Source organism: Lithobates pipiens, unplaced genomic scaffold, assembly GCF_037356315.1.
Source record: "Lithobates pipiens isolate NorthernLeopardFrog02 unplaced genomic scaffold, aLitPip1_a1.2 Scaffold_3, whole genome shotgun sequence".
Taxonomy (NCBI): Eukaryota; Metazoa; Chordata; class Amphibia; order Anura; family Ranidae; genus Lithobates; species Lithobates pipiens.
In genome coordinates, this window is record NW_027507790.1 from 217,098,363 (window position 1) to 217,113,883 (window position 15,521).

Below are 15,521 nucleotides of genomic sequence, written 5' to 3' on the forward strand. Positions count from 1 at the left end.
GTTTCTTTCGCAGAGTTCATACAGGTAGACGTTAACTGCACGTTTCTGCTGGAGCAGCCTATCAAGCATATAGAAGGTTGAGTTCCATCGCGTCGGGCAATCGCAAATAAGACGTCTGACCGGCAGATGGTGTCGCCGCTGAATGTCAGCAAGGCGAGCCATGGCCGTGTAAGATCTTCTGAAATGGGCCGAGATTTTCCTTGCCTGCCGCAAGATGTCCTGGACCCCAGGGTATTTGACAAGGAATCGCTGCACGACCAAGTTTAAGACGTGTGCCATGCACGGCACGTGCGTGATTTTGCCCTGTTTCAATGCGCTAAGCAGATTGGCACCGTTGTCACACACCACTTTACCAACTGTCAAATTGAGCGGTGTTAGCCACTCATCTGCCTGTGAACGCAAAGCTGAAAGGAGTGCCGGGCCAGTGTGGCTCTTTGCTTCCAGGCACAACAGACGCAGCACGGCATGGCAACGTCTCACCTGGCATGTGGAATAGGTTCTGGGGAGCTTGGGCGGTGCAGTGGAAGAGACGCTAGCAGCGGAAAAGGAGGAGGCAGCTGAGGAGGAGAGGGAGGAGGATGGAGTAGGAGGAGGAGAAGAAGAGTCAGGCCTGCATGCAATCCGTGGCGGTAAAACCAAATCTACACGGGTGCCACGGGTTACATGCTTGACGGCCGTCAGAAGGTTCACCCAGTGGGCAGTAAAACTGATATACCTTCCCTGCCCGTGTTTGCTAGACCACGTGTCTGTGGTCAGATGTATCTTGGCACCGACACTGTGTGCCAGAGATACATTCACTTGCCGCTGAACATGGCCATATAGCTCTGGGATGCCCTTCTCTGAGAAATACTTCCTTCCTGGGACCTTCCATTGTGGTGTTCCAATGGCCACAAATTTGCGAAAGGCCTCCGAGTCCACCAGTTTATATGGCAGTAGTTGGCGGGCTATGAGTTCTGACAAGCCAGCCGCCAACCGTTGGGCAAGAGGGTTATCCGGCGTCATCATTTTTTTACGCTCAAACATTAGGCCCACGGAAGCCTGCCTTTTTGCAGAAAAATGTGAGCTTGGCGTGATGGAAGGTGGAGTGGAGGACAATTGTGAGGAGAGAGGAGAAGGAGAAGTAGAAGACGAGGCTGGACGGTGAGAGCCTGCAGTGTGGCTTTGTGTGTTCCGTTGCTCCCACTGGGTTCGGTGATGGCTGCTCATGTGCCTTCTTAAGGCGGTCGTCCCTAGGTGAGTATTGGGCTTACCGCGACTAACGCGTTGACTGCAAAGATTGCAGATGGCAACGCTATTGTCAGCAGCGGACACGTTAAAAAAAGCCCACACTGCGGAGCCATGTGCCGGTGTCCTGGGAGCGCCAGATGTGACCGTACATGGTCGATGACTCGCTCCTGATACATTTGCAGTCTGCTTTGTCCCTGCTGTGCAATGTAAGTCATTGCTGCTTCTCCTCCCTATCTGCTGGTCCATATCTCCCTCTGAACTCCCCTCCTCTTCCTCTCTTGTGGGCACCCACGTGACATCACTAGACACGTCATCATCAACGTCACCTTCCCCACCGCTATAAGTAGAGTAGGCAGCAACACCGGGGACCAACCTCCTCCTTGGGCTGATCTGGGTACTGGCGTCAGACTGCTGAGTAGCGCTTGTTGCTACCTCCTCTTCCTGATCCAATACCAAGAGTGGCTGCGCATCAGAAATGTCCTCTTGATATGGATCGGAAAATAATTCCAGTGACTCAAGCGGAAGGTATGTGGTGGTGGTGGTGGTGGTCGTGTTGTTGGTGGTAGTGTCTTTGGGGGTGCACATAGCAGAGAGTGAAGAAGAGGGTGCAGATCGAGAGGATGAGGAGGGTGCAGAAGAGTAAGGCTGAGCGAGCCACTCAACCAAGTCTGGTGCATCCTTTAAAGTAATTGAACGCACCTTCTGCAACTTCCCACTTTGGCTCAAGCCTGTTGCTCCTGCCCTACCCCTACCACCCCTGCGGAAGGGCCTGCCTCTTCCTCTGCATGTCATTTTTTAAATGACCCTGTGACAAAACTCTTAGTCCCTATACCGCTGAAGGACTGCTGCAGTATAGGTGAGCGGTCAGCAGTGGTGCACGTCAACCCTATCTATTGTGGACCGATAGCGGTCCTTACAGAACAGCAGACTGTACCGCACTCAAGCCTATGTACCGTAGCACCCTATACCAAGTTACCAGTCCTTATAAGAACTTTTGTGGACCAAGCAGGTTGTGTATTAGTGTTTAGCAGACTGTACGTCAGTCCCTATACCGCTGAAGGACTGCTGCAGTATAGGGCAGCGGTCAGCAGTGGTGCACGTCAACCCTATCTATTGTGGACCGATAGCGGTCCTTACAGAACAGCAGACTGTACCGCACTCAAGCCTATGTACCGTAGCACCCTATACCAAGTTACCAGTCCTTATAAGAACTTTTGTGGACCAAGCAGGTTGTGTATTAGTGTTTAGCAGACTGTACGTCAGTCCCTATACCGCTGAAGGACTGCTGCAGTATAGGGCAGCGGTCAGCAGTGGTGCACGTCAACCCTATCTATTGTGGACCGATAGCGGTCCTTACAGAACAGCAGACTGTACCGCACTCAAGCCTATGTACCGTAGCACCCTATACCAAGTTACCAGTCCTTATAAGAACTTTTGTGGAACAAGCAGGTTGTGTGTTAGTGATTAGCAGACTGTACGTCAGTCCCTATACCGCTGAAGGACTGCTGCAGTATAGGTGAGCGGTCAGCAGTGGTGCACGTCAACCCTATCTATTGTGGACCGATAGCGGTCCTTACAGAACAGCAGACTGTACCGCACTCAAGCCTATGTACCGTAGCACCCTATACCAAGTTACCAGTCCTTATAAGAACTTTTGTGGACCAAGCAGGTTGTGTATTAGTGTTTAGCAGACTGTACGTCAGTCCCTATACCGCTGAAGGACTGCTGCAGTATAGGGCAGCGGTCAGCAGTGGTGCACGTCAACCCTATCTATTGTGGACCGATAGCGGTCCTTACAGAACAGCAGACTGTACCGCACTCAAGCCTATGTACCGTAGCACCCTATACCAAGTTACCAGTCCTTATAAGAACTTTTGTGGACCAAGCAGGTTGTGTATTAGTGTTTAGCAGACTGTACGTCAGTCCCTATACCGCTGAAGGACTGCTGCAGTATAGGGCAGCGGTCAGCAGTAGTGCACGTCAACCCTATCTATTGTGGACCGATAGCGGTCCTTACAGAACAGCAGACTGTACCGCACTCAAGCCTATGTACCGTAGCACCCTATACCAAGTTACCAGTCCTTATAAGAACTTTTGTGGACCAAGCAGGTTGTGTATTAGTGTTTAGCAGACTGTACGTCAGTCCCTATACCGCTGAAGGACTGCTGCAGTATAGGGCAGCGGTCAGCAGTGGTGCACGTCAACCCTATCTATTGTGGACCGATAGCGGTCCTTACAGAACAGCAGACTGTACCGCACTCAAGCCTATGTACCGTAGCACCCTATACCAAGTTACCAGTCCTTATAAGAACTTTTGTGGAACAAGCAGGTTGTGTGTTAGTGATTAGCAGACTGTACGTCAGTCCCTATACCAATGAAGGACTGCTGCAGTATAGGGCAGCGGTCAGCAGTAGTGCACGGCAACCCTATGTATTGTGGACCGATAGCGGTCCTTACAGAACAGCAGACTGTAACGCACTCAGGCCTATGTACCGTAGCACCCTATACCAAGTTACCAGTCCTTATAAGAACTTTTGTGGACCAAGCAGGTTGTGTGTTAGTGATTAGCAGACTGTACGTCAGTCCCTATACCAATGAAGGACTGCTGCAGTATAGGGCAGCGGTCAGCAGTAGTGCACGGCAACCCTATGTATTGTGGACCGATAGCGGTCCTTACAGAACAGCAGACTGTACTGCACTCAGGCCTATGTACCGTAGCACCCTATACCAAGTTACCAGTCCTTATAAAAACTTTTGTGGACCAAGCAGGTTGTGTGTTAGTGTTTAGCAGACTGTGCGTCAGTCCCTATACCGCTGAAGGACTGCTGCAGTATAGGGCAGCGGTCAGCAGTAGTGCACGGCAACCCTATGTATTGTGGACCGATAGCGGTCCTTACAGAACAGCAGACTGTAACGCACTCAGGCCTATGTACCGTAGCACCCTATACCAAGTTACCAGTCCTTATAAGAACTTTTGTGGACCAAGCAGGTTGTGTGTTAGTGATTAGCAGACTGTACGTCAGTCCCTATACCAATGAAGGACTGCTGCAGTATAGGGCAGCGGTCAGCAGTAGTGCACGGCAACCCTATGTATTGTGGACCGATAGCGGTCCTTACAGAACAGCAGACTGTACTGCACTCAGGCCTATGTACCGTAGCACCCTATACCAAGTTACCAGTCCTTATAAGAACTTTTGTGGACCAAGCAGGTTGTGTGTTAGTGATTAGCAGACTGTACGTCAGTCCCTATACCAATGAAGGACTGCTGCAGTATAGGGCAGCGGTCAGCAGTAGTGCACGGCAACCCTATGTATTGTGGACCGATAGCGGTCCTTACAGAACAGCAGACTGTACTGCACTCAGGCCTATGTACCGTAGCACCCTATACCAAGTTACCAGTCCTTATAAGAACTTTTGTGGACCAAGCAGGTTGTGTATTAGTGTTTAGCAGACTGTGCGTCAGTCCCTATACCGCTGAAGGACTGCTGCAGTATAGGGCAGCGGTCAGCAGTAGTGCACGGCAACCCTATGTATTGTGGACCGATAGCGGTCCTTACAGAACAGCAGACTGTACCGCACCCAAGCCTATGTACCGTAGCACCCTAGACAGACCAAGTTACCAGTCCTGATAAAGAGCTTTGTGGAACAAGTGAGTTGTGAATGATTAGCAGACTGCAGCAGAAGGGCAGCAGTCAAGTATAATATTCTTTCTATATTTGGAAGAAAGAATATTATACGTGTACAAGCCTATTACCGTACCACTGATACCAGTCCTGAAAAGAACCTTTGTGGAACTAATAGTAACAGCAAGTCTTTAAAATTATCCTCACTGCCTGACACACTGCTTCCTGCCTGTCCCTATACAAATTGGCAAAAAAGAGTAGGCTGGAACGATTAGCTGGAACAGCTCTTTTGTGGACCTGATAGTAACAGCTAATGATGATGATGATGATGATGATGAAGAAAGACTAATCTGGCTGAGCTGTCCCTAAAATAGCAGCATACAGCGCTCTGTCCCTTTATCTAAACTGACAAAAGAAACTCAGGCTGCTGACCTAACACCTATACCAGTCCTGAAAAGAACTTTTGTGTACCAAATAGCTAGCGTTTTCTCTGTCCCTACTCCACACAGGATCCTTTCCCTACAGTGACAGAAGAAAGAATGTAAAATGGCCACCGGATCGGGTGTATTTATAGGTTAGGGGGAATGTCCAAGTGTCCATGAGCTGTCATGTCTCAATTGGTTGTCCTGTAACACATGATAAACGTGTCACGAAAGGTTAAAGTTCTTGTATACATTAAACACGTAAGTCCGCCGGGGCGAACGACGGAAAAAGGCGTTCGAACCCGCGGACGGCGAAAGTCGGAAATTCGCCGCGAAACGACCGCCGGGCGAACCGTTCGGCCATCACTACCCATGTTTCTCTGTCTGGTTATTTTTAAAGCTACTCTGTCACCATGTTAAATATTTAAGATTTAGGCATACCCATAAAAGAAGTCTTGCCTGTAAAAGTAAATATATTTTCTGCTGATTATGCCACCAAGAGATCTCTACAGAAAGCGACTCTTCCGGTAGTGTCTGTCTCCTGGGTTCCTCAGCTCTCTGTGGTTCCTCCTGCTGACCTGCAAGCAGAGGCGGCTCTTTAATTAGGCAAATTAGGCGATTGCCTTAGGCCTCGCCCACAGGAAGGGCCTCGCCATCGAGCGATTGCCTAATTTGTCTCTGAGGTGTTGTGCTGCACTGTCTGCTGCTGTGTGGAGTGTCTCTCAAACGGCGGGGTGAGCGAGCGGCGGGCGCGCTGCACACAGCTGCAGACAGAGTGAGCTCCGCGGCGGTGGATGAGGGGGGTGATAAGAGTATGTCCGACTGTCTAATATGCATGGCTTAGGCTGCCTGTGTGTCCAATAGCAGCAGCGCTGTCCTCCGAGTCCTAGCCCTTCCTTCCCCTAACGGCGGCCCCATTGCATGCCGGGAATTGTAGTTCTCCCACAGAGCACAGGCACATAGACTTTAACATGGCCGTCTGGTGCCTGTGCTCTGCAGAGACTACAACTCCCAGATTGCACTGCAGGGCAGAGCTAGAACATCATGTGTTGCTTCTCCAACTGAGTCCTGCTGCCTTTACCAATTTGTCACCAAGGCGAGGAGCAGGATCATCAGGTACAGTTTATATATAGGTTTTTCATATATATATATATATATATATATATATATATATATATATATATATATATATATATATATATATATATATATATATATATATATATATATATATATATATATGAAAAACCTAACAACAATGCACCCCCACCAAATCTAAGAGTCCAAAGGCCATATTAACTCTGCATTGACAAGACAGTTTTATTTTCACACATTCTAAAAATAACTTTTCATCTGCTTTACTGAGGATGCTTTACAGTGGCTGTGTTTGATGGCATGGTGGCTGCAATTGATGGCACAGTGGCTGGGTTTAATGGCACAGTGGCTGCAATTATTGAGCACAGTGGCTGCGTTTGATGGCACAGTGGCTGCATTTGATGGGCACGGTGGCTGTGTTTGATGGCACAGTGGCTGCGTTTGATGGCACAGTGGCTGAGTTTGATGGGCACAGTGGCTGCGTTTGATGGCACAGTGGCTGCGTTTGATGGGCACAGTGGCTGCGTTTGCTGGCACAGTGGCTGCATTTGATGGCGCAGTGACTGCATTTGATGGGCACAGTGGCTGAGTTTGATGGCACGGTGGCTGCAATTGATGGCACAGTGGCTGCATTTGATGGGCACAGTGGCTGAGTTTGATGACACGGTGGCTGCATTTGATGGGCACGGTGGCTGTGTTTGATGGCACAGTGGCTGCAATTGATGGGCACAGTGGCTGCGTTTGATGGCACAGTGGCGGCGTTTGATGGCACAGTGGCTGCGTTTGATGGCGCAATGACTGCATTTGATGGGTACAGTGGCTGAGTTTGATGGCACGGTGGCTGCAATTGATGGGCACAGTGGCTGAGTTTGATGGCACGGTGGCTGCAATTGATGGGCACAGTGGCTGAGTTTGATGGCACGGTGGCTGCAATTGATGGGCACGGTGGCTGCAATTGATGGGCACAGTGGCTGCATTTGATGGGCACGGTGGCTGTGTTTGATGGCACAGTGGCTGCGTTTGATGGCACAGTGGCTGCATTTGATGGCACAGTGGCTGCGTTTGATGGGCACAGTGGCTACGTTTGATGGCGCAGTGACTGCATTTGATGGGCACAGTGGCTGAGTTTGATGGCACGGTGGCTGCAATTGATGGCGCAGTGGCTGCATTTGATGGGCACGGTGGCTGCATTTGATGGGCACAGTGGCTGAGTTTGATGGCACAGTGGCTGCAATTGATGGGCACAGTGGCTGTGTTTGATGGCACGGTGGCTGCTTTTGTTGGCACGGTGGCTGCGTTTGATGTCGCAGTGGCTGCGTTTGATGGGCACAGTGGCTGCGTTTGATGGCACAGTGGATGCGTTTGATGGCACAGTGGCTGTGTTTGATGGCGCAGTGGCTGCATTTGATGGGCACAGTGGCTGCAATTGATGAGCACAGTGGCTGCGTTTGAGGGCACAGTCGCTGCGTTTGAGGGCACAGTGGCTGCGTTTGAGGGCACAGTGGCTGCGTTTGATGGCACAGTGGTTGCGTTTGATGGCACAGTGGCTGCGTTTGATGGCGCAGTGGCTGAGTTTGATGGGCACAGTGGCTGAGTTTGATGGGCACAGTGGCTGAGTTTGATGGGCACAGTGGCTGAGTTTGATGGGCACAGTGGCTGCAATTGATGGGCACAGTGGCTGCGTTTTGGCACAGTGGCTGCGTTTGAGGGCACAGTGGCTGCGTTTGATGACACAGTGGCTGTGTTTGATGACACAGTGGCTGCGATTACTGGCACGGTGGCTGCTTTTGATGGCACAGTGGCTCCTGTATCATTGTCCGCCCACAGTCTCTGACCATTTCCTGTATCATTATCTGCGCACAGTATCTGACCATCTCCTGCATCTTTGTGGCATGATTGTCTGTCAGCACCCTGTCAGTGGCTCCAACTTTTCATACCGTGTTAGCCAGGTAAGAGTTTGCTTGTTATTACCATAATAAAACCGTCTCCTGTATCATTGTCTCTGCAAGTCTCTGACCGTCTCCTGTATCCTTGTCCACACACAGTCTCTGACCGTCTCCTGTATCCTTGTCCACACACAGTCTCTGACCGTCTCCTGTATCATTGTCCACACACAGTCTCTGACCGTCTCCTGTATCATTGTCCACACACAGTCTCTGACCGTCTCCTGTATCATTGTCCACACACAGTCTCTGACCGTCTCCTGTATCATTGTCCACACACAGTCTCTGGCCATCTCCTTATTCATTGTCCACACACAGTCTCTGACCATCTCCTGATTCATTGTCCACACACAGTCTCTGACCATCTCCTGTATAATTTTCCGCAGTCTATGACCATCTCCTGCATGATTGTCTGTCAGCACCCTGTCAGTGGCTCCAACGTTTGATACCATGTTAGCCAGGTAAGAGTTTGCTTGTCATTACCATAATAAAACCATCTCCTGTATCATTGTCCACAGTCTCTGACCCTTGCCTGTATCATTGTCTGCACAGTCTCTGACCGTCTCCTGTATAATTGTCTGCATAGACTCTGACCATCTCCTGTATCATTGTCCACACACAGTCTCTGACCATCTCCTGTATCATTGTCCACACACAGTCTCTGACCATCTCCTGTATTATTGCCCGTACACAGTCTCTGACCATCTCTTGTATCATGGATGTGAGGTCGGTGACTGTCCTTTAGCTGGATTGGACTGTCTCTTAGCTGGGCTGTCTCTTATCTGGGACTGTCCCTTAGCTGGATTGGATGGGTCGGACTATGTCTATCAGCTGGGTTGGACTATGACTATATCCCTCAGCTGGGACTGCTCCTTAGCTGGATTGGACTTGTTGCATTAAACAGGTTATGTTTTAGAATATGTTGTAAAATTACTTTTTTTTTTGTTTTATACTTTGTTGACAAATTAATTTCACATTTATGAGACAGCACAAAGGATAATGAGTAGGCAGCTGCACAATTTGATCTATATCTGTGTGCGTGTAACATATATACCCACCCACCCTATGTTTAATGATATTTGATTAAAGAATAATTGGCTAGAGAAATTTATAGAAACGGTGAATTCATAGTTCATAGGAATTAAGTTAATATATGCATTCATACAGTTAATTTTTATCATTTTTATAATATTTTTCCCATTATGGGCGTGAGTGGGGCCTCATGTCTAAGTTTTGCCTAAGGCCTCAGAAAGTCTAGAGCCGCCTCTGCCTGCAAGTCGCTATTGAACCCTGTGACAGGTGACGAAAGATCAGATGGAGGAATGACTAAAGCAGAGTATGCAAGGACCGAAAATCGTCCGGCTTCAAACACTCATGCAGGAGAACCAGCATTCGATCAGTGCTTGTAGCCAATGTGGCGGGGATGGGGAGTCCCCACTGTCAACATTGTGTGTGTGTGTGTGTGTGGTGGCTTTTTTTTTTATTTTTTTATTCTGCCTCCTACTGGTTGAAAGAAGGAGAAAGTGTATACTCTGCTTATGACCCCTTTTTACACGGAAGGTGTTTTTCAGGTGCTTTATCGCTAAAAATGGCGCCTGAAAAAAAGCCTCAGCTGCAATCTCAGGGTGACGGCCTGAGTGCTTTTCACACTGGGACGCTGCGCTGGCAGGGCTTCAAAAAAAAAAAAGTCTGGTAAGCAGCTCCTTTGCAGCACTGAAGGAGCAGTGAATACACCACTCCTAAAGCACCCCTGCCCATTGAAATTAATGGGCAGAACCGCCGGCAAAACTTTTCCAGCAGTTTTTTAACCCTTTTTCGGCCCCTAGCAGGGGTTAAAAGCACTGCAAAAACAATGGTAAATCGCCGCAAAAAATGCCGGTGCTTTATTGCCGATGCCTGGGGGCTGGCAGTGTGAAAGTGCCCTTAGAGCTGTTAGGGACTTTAAAACCTTTTAATAAAGTGACGGATTCCTTAAGTTTTCAGTTCATGGAATTAAAAAAATGTAAACCTAAACAAGAAGATGTTTAAGCCAGTCATGGATGGTTTAAAATCTTAGCTGGTCCCTGCTGAACCGGCTGAGATTCGATCCCATCTGTGGGCAGGCTGATTGTACCCAAGTCGATCCATCAATCAACTTTGGCACAGCCAGCATGTCTGATTTTTCTAGCATGCGATTTTTGCCTGCAGCTAACAGTGGGACTCGTTGTTGCAGGAAAGAAAATCGCATAATTTAGGCAGGCCATACAGGATTTGTTTCCTTTTGTTCAGACGGCAGGCTGATCAATATCCGTCCACACATTTGAGGTGCTTTGGGGAATCCCTTCCGCAGAGGTATTGTATTGTGACAGCAGGGAGGCTTCCCCCATGCTCAGGATACACTCAGCACTGCTGGTTATAGCCAGCAGCACTGATCAAATGAAACGTTTCCAACAGGCTTGGTTATACAGAAGTCAATCAAAAGCTGTACAACCAGCCTGCCCATTGATGGATCAAACCTCGGCCAGTCCCTGCTGAAGCGGCCAAATTGCAATCCATCAAGACTGGCTTTAGGGTGTGACTTGTGAGTGGCAGGAACAGATTGGTGACATCACGGCTGGGGGCGAGCTGCGCTTATTCAACAGCCTGGAAATATTCTACTAGCTATGCAAGAGTGAAGATTATCTGAATGGGAGATGATACGGCTTTCATTTATTTTATTTTTTTCAATGTTTAACATAATGTAAATACTTTGGAGATTTATTATTTATTTTTATAAAGGATTGACATTTTCTCATGGGTTTTTTGTGTTTTTCAGAATGAATCGCTGTTGAGATGGGCTGGTGGCGACCCAGAGGAGATTTAGTGCCTTCATCGTTGCAATGGCTTCAGAGGTGGAGAAGGCAGACGCCCTCCTCCAGACGTTCAGCACTGCCTCTGTAGTCTCCAGCTTAGGCCTGGGGATTTTCTGCTTTCTGGCAGACAAAGTGCAGCAAACCTCTTTAATCCAACAAAATGACTGGCTGAGAGCCATGTCTGACAATGCCACCCACGGGGTGATAGGCATGTGGTCATGGGCCATTGTGATTGGCCTCCGGAAGAGAAGTGACTTCTGTGAAGTTATTCTTGCCGGATTCTTTGCTTGCATCATTGACCTGGATCACTTCTTCCTGGCCGGGTCTCTTTCATTAAAGGTAGGTAATCGTTTTTTCCATTTCTATTTGCCAAGTCTGAGTAAAGTATAGTAAAACCTTGGATTGCGAGCATAATTTGTTCCGGAAACATGCTTGTAATCCAAAGCACTTGTATATCAAAGCAAATTTCCCCGTAAGAAAATAGAAACTCAAATGATTCATTCCACACCTATTTATTCATAAATCCTTCAGTTTTTATTGTCCATATATAAAAATTATAGCAGTGTGACCAGGTTGTGTAACCATAAAATATCCATCCACAAATGGAAGCCTCCACAAGGGGATTAGAAGCAAAAATTCAGCAGGAGCTACAGAATATAAAGAAGAGGGCCACCTCTAAGTGTAGCAGTATGTTGCTAAATGTTGTACCTTCATTAACTATAACCATAATGCTACACTTGGAGGCGCTCTGTCTTCTCTAATTCTCAGTTGTGACATGATCCTACTTTATATACAAGCGATGCCTTGATATACAAGTCAAAATATATTAAAATTTTTTTGCTCATCTTGCAAAACGCCCTCAAACCAAGTTACTGTATTTGTTAACAAAACGCCTTGAATCAAACTAAAAGCATAAATGGTTTAGATGTTTTTACTCCTCTTCAAAGCTGGCCATACATGGATTGAAATTTGGCCAGTTCAGCAGGGACTGTTCCACTGATCGACTTATGTTACAACCACCCCTGTCAGGTTTTTCCCAATCGATCAGTTGGGGTGCACCGATTTATTTTTTTTTATTTTATTTTTTTCCAAATCGGCCAGTATGAGTACCGATTCTTTCGGTCAAGTACTCGTCAATACTTTGCGATACAAAATGAATGGGTGCAAAGAATCGCATGTAATTTTGAAGAGGAACGTGGTGCAATTTCTGTCTGAAACGCAATAGGTCCGTTCCCCCCCCCCCCCCCCCTTTTTTTTTTTTTTTTTTTTATATTATTTTTTTTCAGTCCACTGGTTGAATCTAAAAGAAAATTACTAAGGTATATGGGCTGTCTTATATAAGACAAGCTATTTTTTTTTTTTTTTTTTTTTTTTTTTTTTTCCCTTTTGGGCTTAGGAGGTTGTAAACTTGCAGTACTTTTACCCATAGGTAAGCCTATAACTTATAGTTACCGTAAATATTTCCTAAACGGCACACTGGGTCTTTTTGACCTCAGATCTCTCCATAAAGAGGACCTGTCATCCTTATTTCTATTAAAAGGGATGTAATACTCCTTGTAATAGGAATAAAAGTGATTGATTTAAAAAGACAGTGTAAAAAAATAAGAAAATACATTTTAAGCGCCCCAAACTCTGAGCTCACGCGCAGAAGAAAACTCATACGCATGCCTCGCACGCATATGTAAATCGTGCTTGCACCACACGTGTGAGGTATCCCTGCGAACGTTGGAGCAAGAGCAATAATTCTAGTGCTAGACCTCCTCTATAACTCTGTAACCTGCACAAGTGTTGCCTATGGAGAATAAGTACCATACTTTGCCATTCCATGAGCGTTTGCAATTTTAAAGCGTGATTTTTGGGTATCTATTGGCTTAACATCATATTTTATATTTTGTGTGTGTGTGTGTGTGTGTGTGTGTGTGTGTGTGGGTTTATTTTTTTTCCATTAAAGTGTATTTTTTCCCATCCCATTGCATTTGAAAAACCGCTGTGCAAAATACCGTGTGACATAAAAATATTTTAACGATTGCCATTTTATTCCCTAGGGTCCCTGCTAAAAATATAATGTTTGAGGGTTATAAGCAATTTCCAGACAAAAAAATGCAGATTTTTACTTGTAAACAGTGCCAGAAAAGGCCTGGCCTTCAAGTGTTCTAACGCGAGTATTGTATCTCTGCTGATTATCCTGCGCTGTAAATTGAATGTATACTCCTCCTTTTTTTTTTTTTTTTTTTTTTTTTTATTATAATAGTGAAGAGGCTGGGAGAGTATAGAATGCCATGTTCAAGCTGTTATCATTTCTTGGATTGGTTTTCCTATGTGATTACTGCTGCTTGGCCTGCCAAGGTGTAACATCTGCATGCAGTATATTGAAGAGTCTGAAGGGAGAACGCTTCAGGACTCGGTGATTGGGATCTGCGGGATTCAATCAGATAAACAATTTGCTCGTGACATTCACGGAATCCTACATACTAAGATTAGGAGCAACATTGGGGAGGCAGCGGTGTAGTGGGAGCAAGAGATGAAAATAGATAACTGACGAGAGGAAAACAGAATGATTTGTATGTTGGCTGGTAGTCTCTAACGAGCAGGGCTCTCTGATTCCTATTGTATTTAAATTGTAATTCTAAGGTCTGCCCTCATGTTGTAAAGCGCTCTGTAAACTGTTGGCTCTATATGAATCCTGTATTATAATACTCCATTTACACATCTGAACATTAGGTAAATTTTGCCAATATCCTAGCATACATAGCCCTTGCTCCCACCACATATTTTCCCATTAGAATAAAAACAAAACAAAAAAAAAAGCTGTATACCTCACTGGCGGTGCATACTAGCACATTATGCCATTAACGTGCATGGGGGGTATTTTTTTTTTCCTTAAGACTTTACTACCACCTTAACAAAAAAAGACCCTTACCAGCCCAGGGATCCAGCGCTGTCTTCACCTAGGCCGATGGTTTGCCAGTTTTCAGGTCCCCAGGGATGCCATGTTGACTGGGAAACAGGCTATGGCTTCCTGTTGGCTCACAGCCAGCTCCCCACTGTGCGTGCGTGAGATGCGCTGCTCTTTCTGAATGGTCCCGCAGCCTCCTGAGACATGTCCCAGGAAGTTGTGGGCACGGGATGTTCCTCGCTGCTTGCCTAGGCAAGCAGAAGTGGGAGTGAGTGCCTGTCAAAACTAGGTACCCACTCCCTGAAAGAAAAGTTTACAGAGGAACATCCCTTTTTCAGGTGATCTGCTTTCACACGATTTTGGAAGGTGTTCTGGCAGGAAAACAAGGTGATGGGGTACGAATTGGGAAGATTAATATGAACGGAAATGGTGAGCCATCCAGCAAACCTGGTATTTTTAACAAAGTACGATTTCACTTTAGGCTGGGTTCACACTGAGCCGCCCCAGGCGCATGTGGTAAAACGCCGCTTTACCGTACTTGCTGCGATATTTGCTTTTAACCCCTGCTAGCGGCAGAAAAAGGGTTAAATCCGCCCACAAAGCACCACTACAGCAGCTCTTTGTTGTCAGTTTGATGGCGCTGCCCATTGATTTAATGGGCAGGGGCGCTTTAGGAGCGGTGAGTTCACCGCTCCTAATGTGCTCCAAAGACACTGCTGGCAGGACTTTTTTCTGACGCCCTGCCAGTGCAGTGTGGCGTGAATGGAGCCACTGTTTCAGGGCGCTTTGCAGGCGCTTTTTTTTTTTTTTTTTAAAGTATATAGATTTTATTGTATTCTGTCAGTTTATGCTTTTTTCAAAAAAAATAAAAAATAAGTTTATTTGGTTTTACACAGAGAGGGTTACAAAACATAACTGTACAGTAGATAAGCCTACAGATACAAATGCCTGCATAGTGAATACAAAACAGTAGACTGCACATAGTCCATGGGTTTTGTGATGAATGGGCCCGAATGGGTCCCAGTAACCTATACAATCCAAGTATACCAAGTAAATAGTCAAATTCAGTAGCCCTAGGGTAAATAACCTCAAGAGTGGGGAAAGAACGGGGTGGCTTAAAGTGCTGATGGAAAAATGCACAGCTTAGGGTCCAGAATGTCAAGGTGGCCTAAAGGCCGCAGGATCTCTATGGGGAAGCAGTTTGAGTCTACCCAGAGATCCAGCAAGGTTATTTTGGAGATACCAGGTCGTGAAGCGAAATGGTTGCATGGCCGCCTGGATGTCGGAGTGAGTTTACGTGGCCTCCATATATTTGCGCCAACGCGCAAAGAATCGGTTTGTAGGTCTAGGATTCCTGGTGATGGCATCCAACCTTTCCATGTAGAAAAGCGATTTGATGGCCTTTTGCATCGCTGGTAATGTAGGCGGATTCTTGGAGATCCAAGATTGCATGATCGTCCTACGAGCAACAAGGGCTAGTTGTG

The 15,521-nt window shown here is 46.8% G+C and overlaps 1 protein-coding gene across 1 annotated transcript in view; it reads left to right on the plus strand.

The window, feature by feature from the left end:
- The window catches only part of TMEM267 (transmembrane protein 267), a 61,107-nt gene that overhangs the window by 27,545 nt on the left and 18,041 nt on the right, over positions 1-15,521 (plus strand). The window contains exon 2 of the mRNA XM_077462780.1: positions 11,105-11,480. Coding sequence (XP_077318906.1) covers positions 11,169-11,480 — 312 coding nt within the window. The 5' untranslated portion in view covers positions 11,105-11,168. The remainder of the gene's footprint in view (positions 1-11,104; positions 11,481-15,521) is intronic.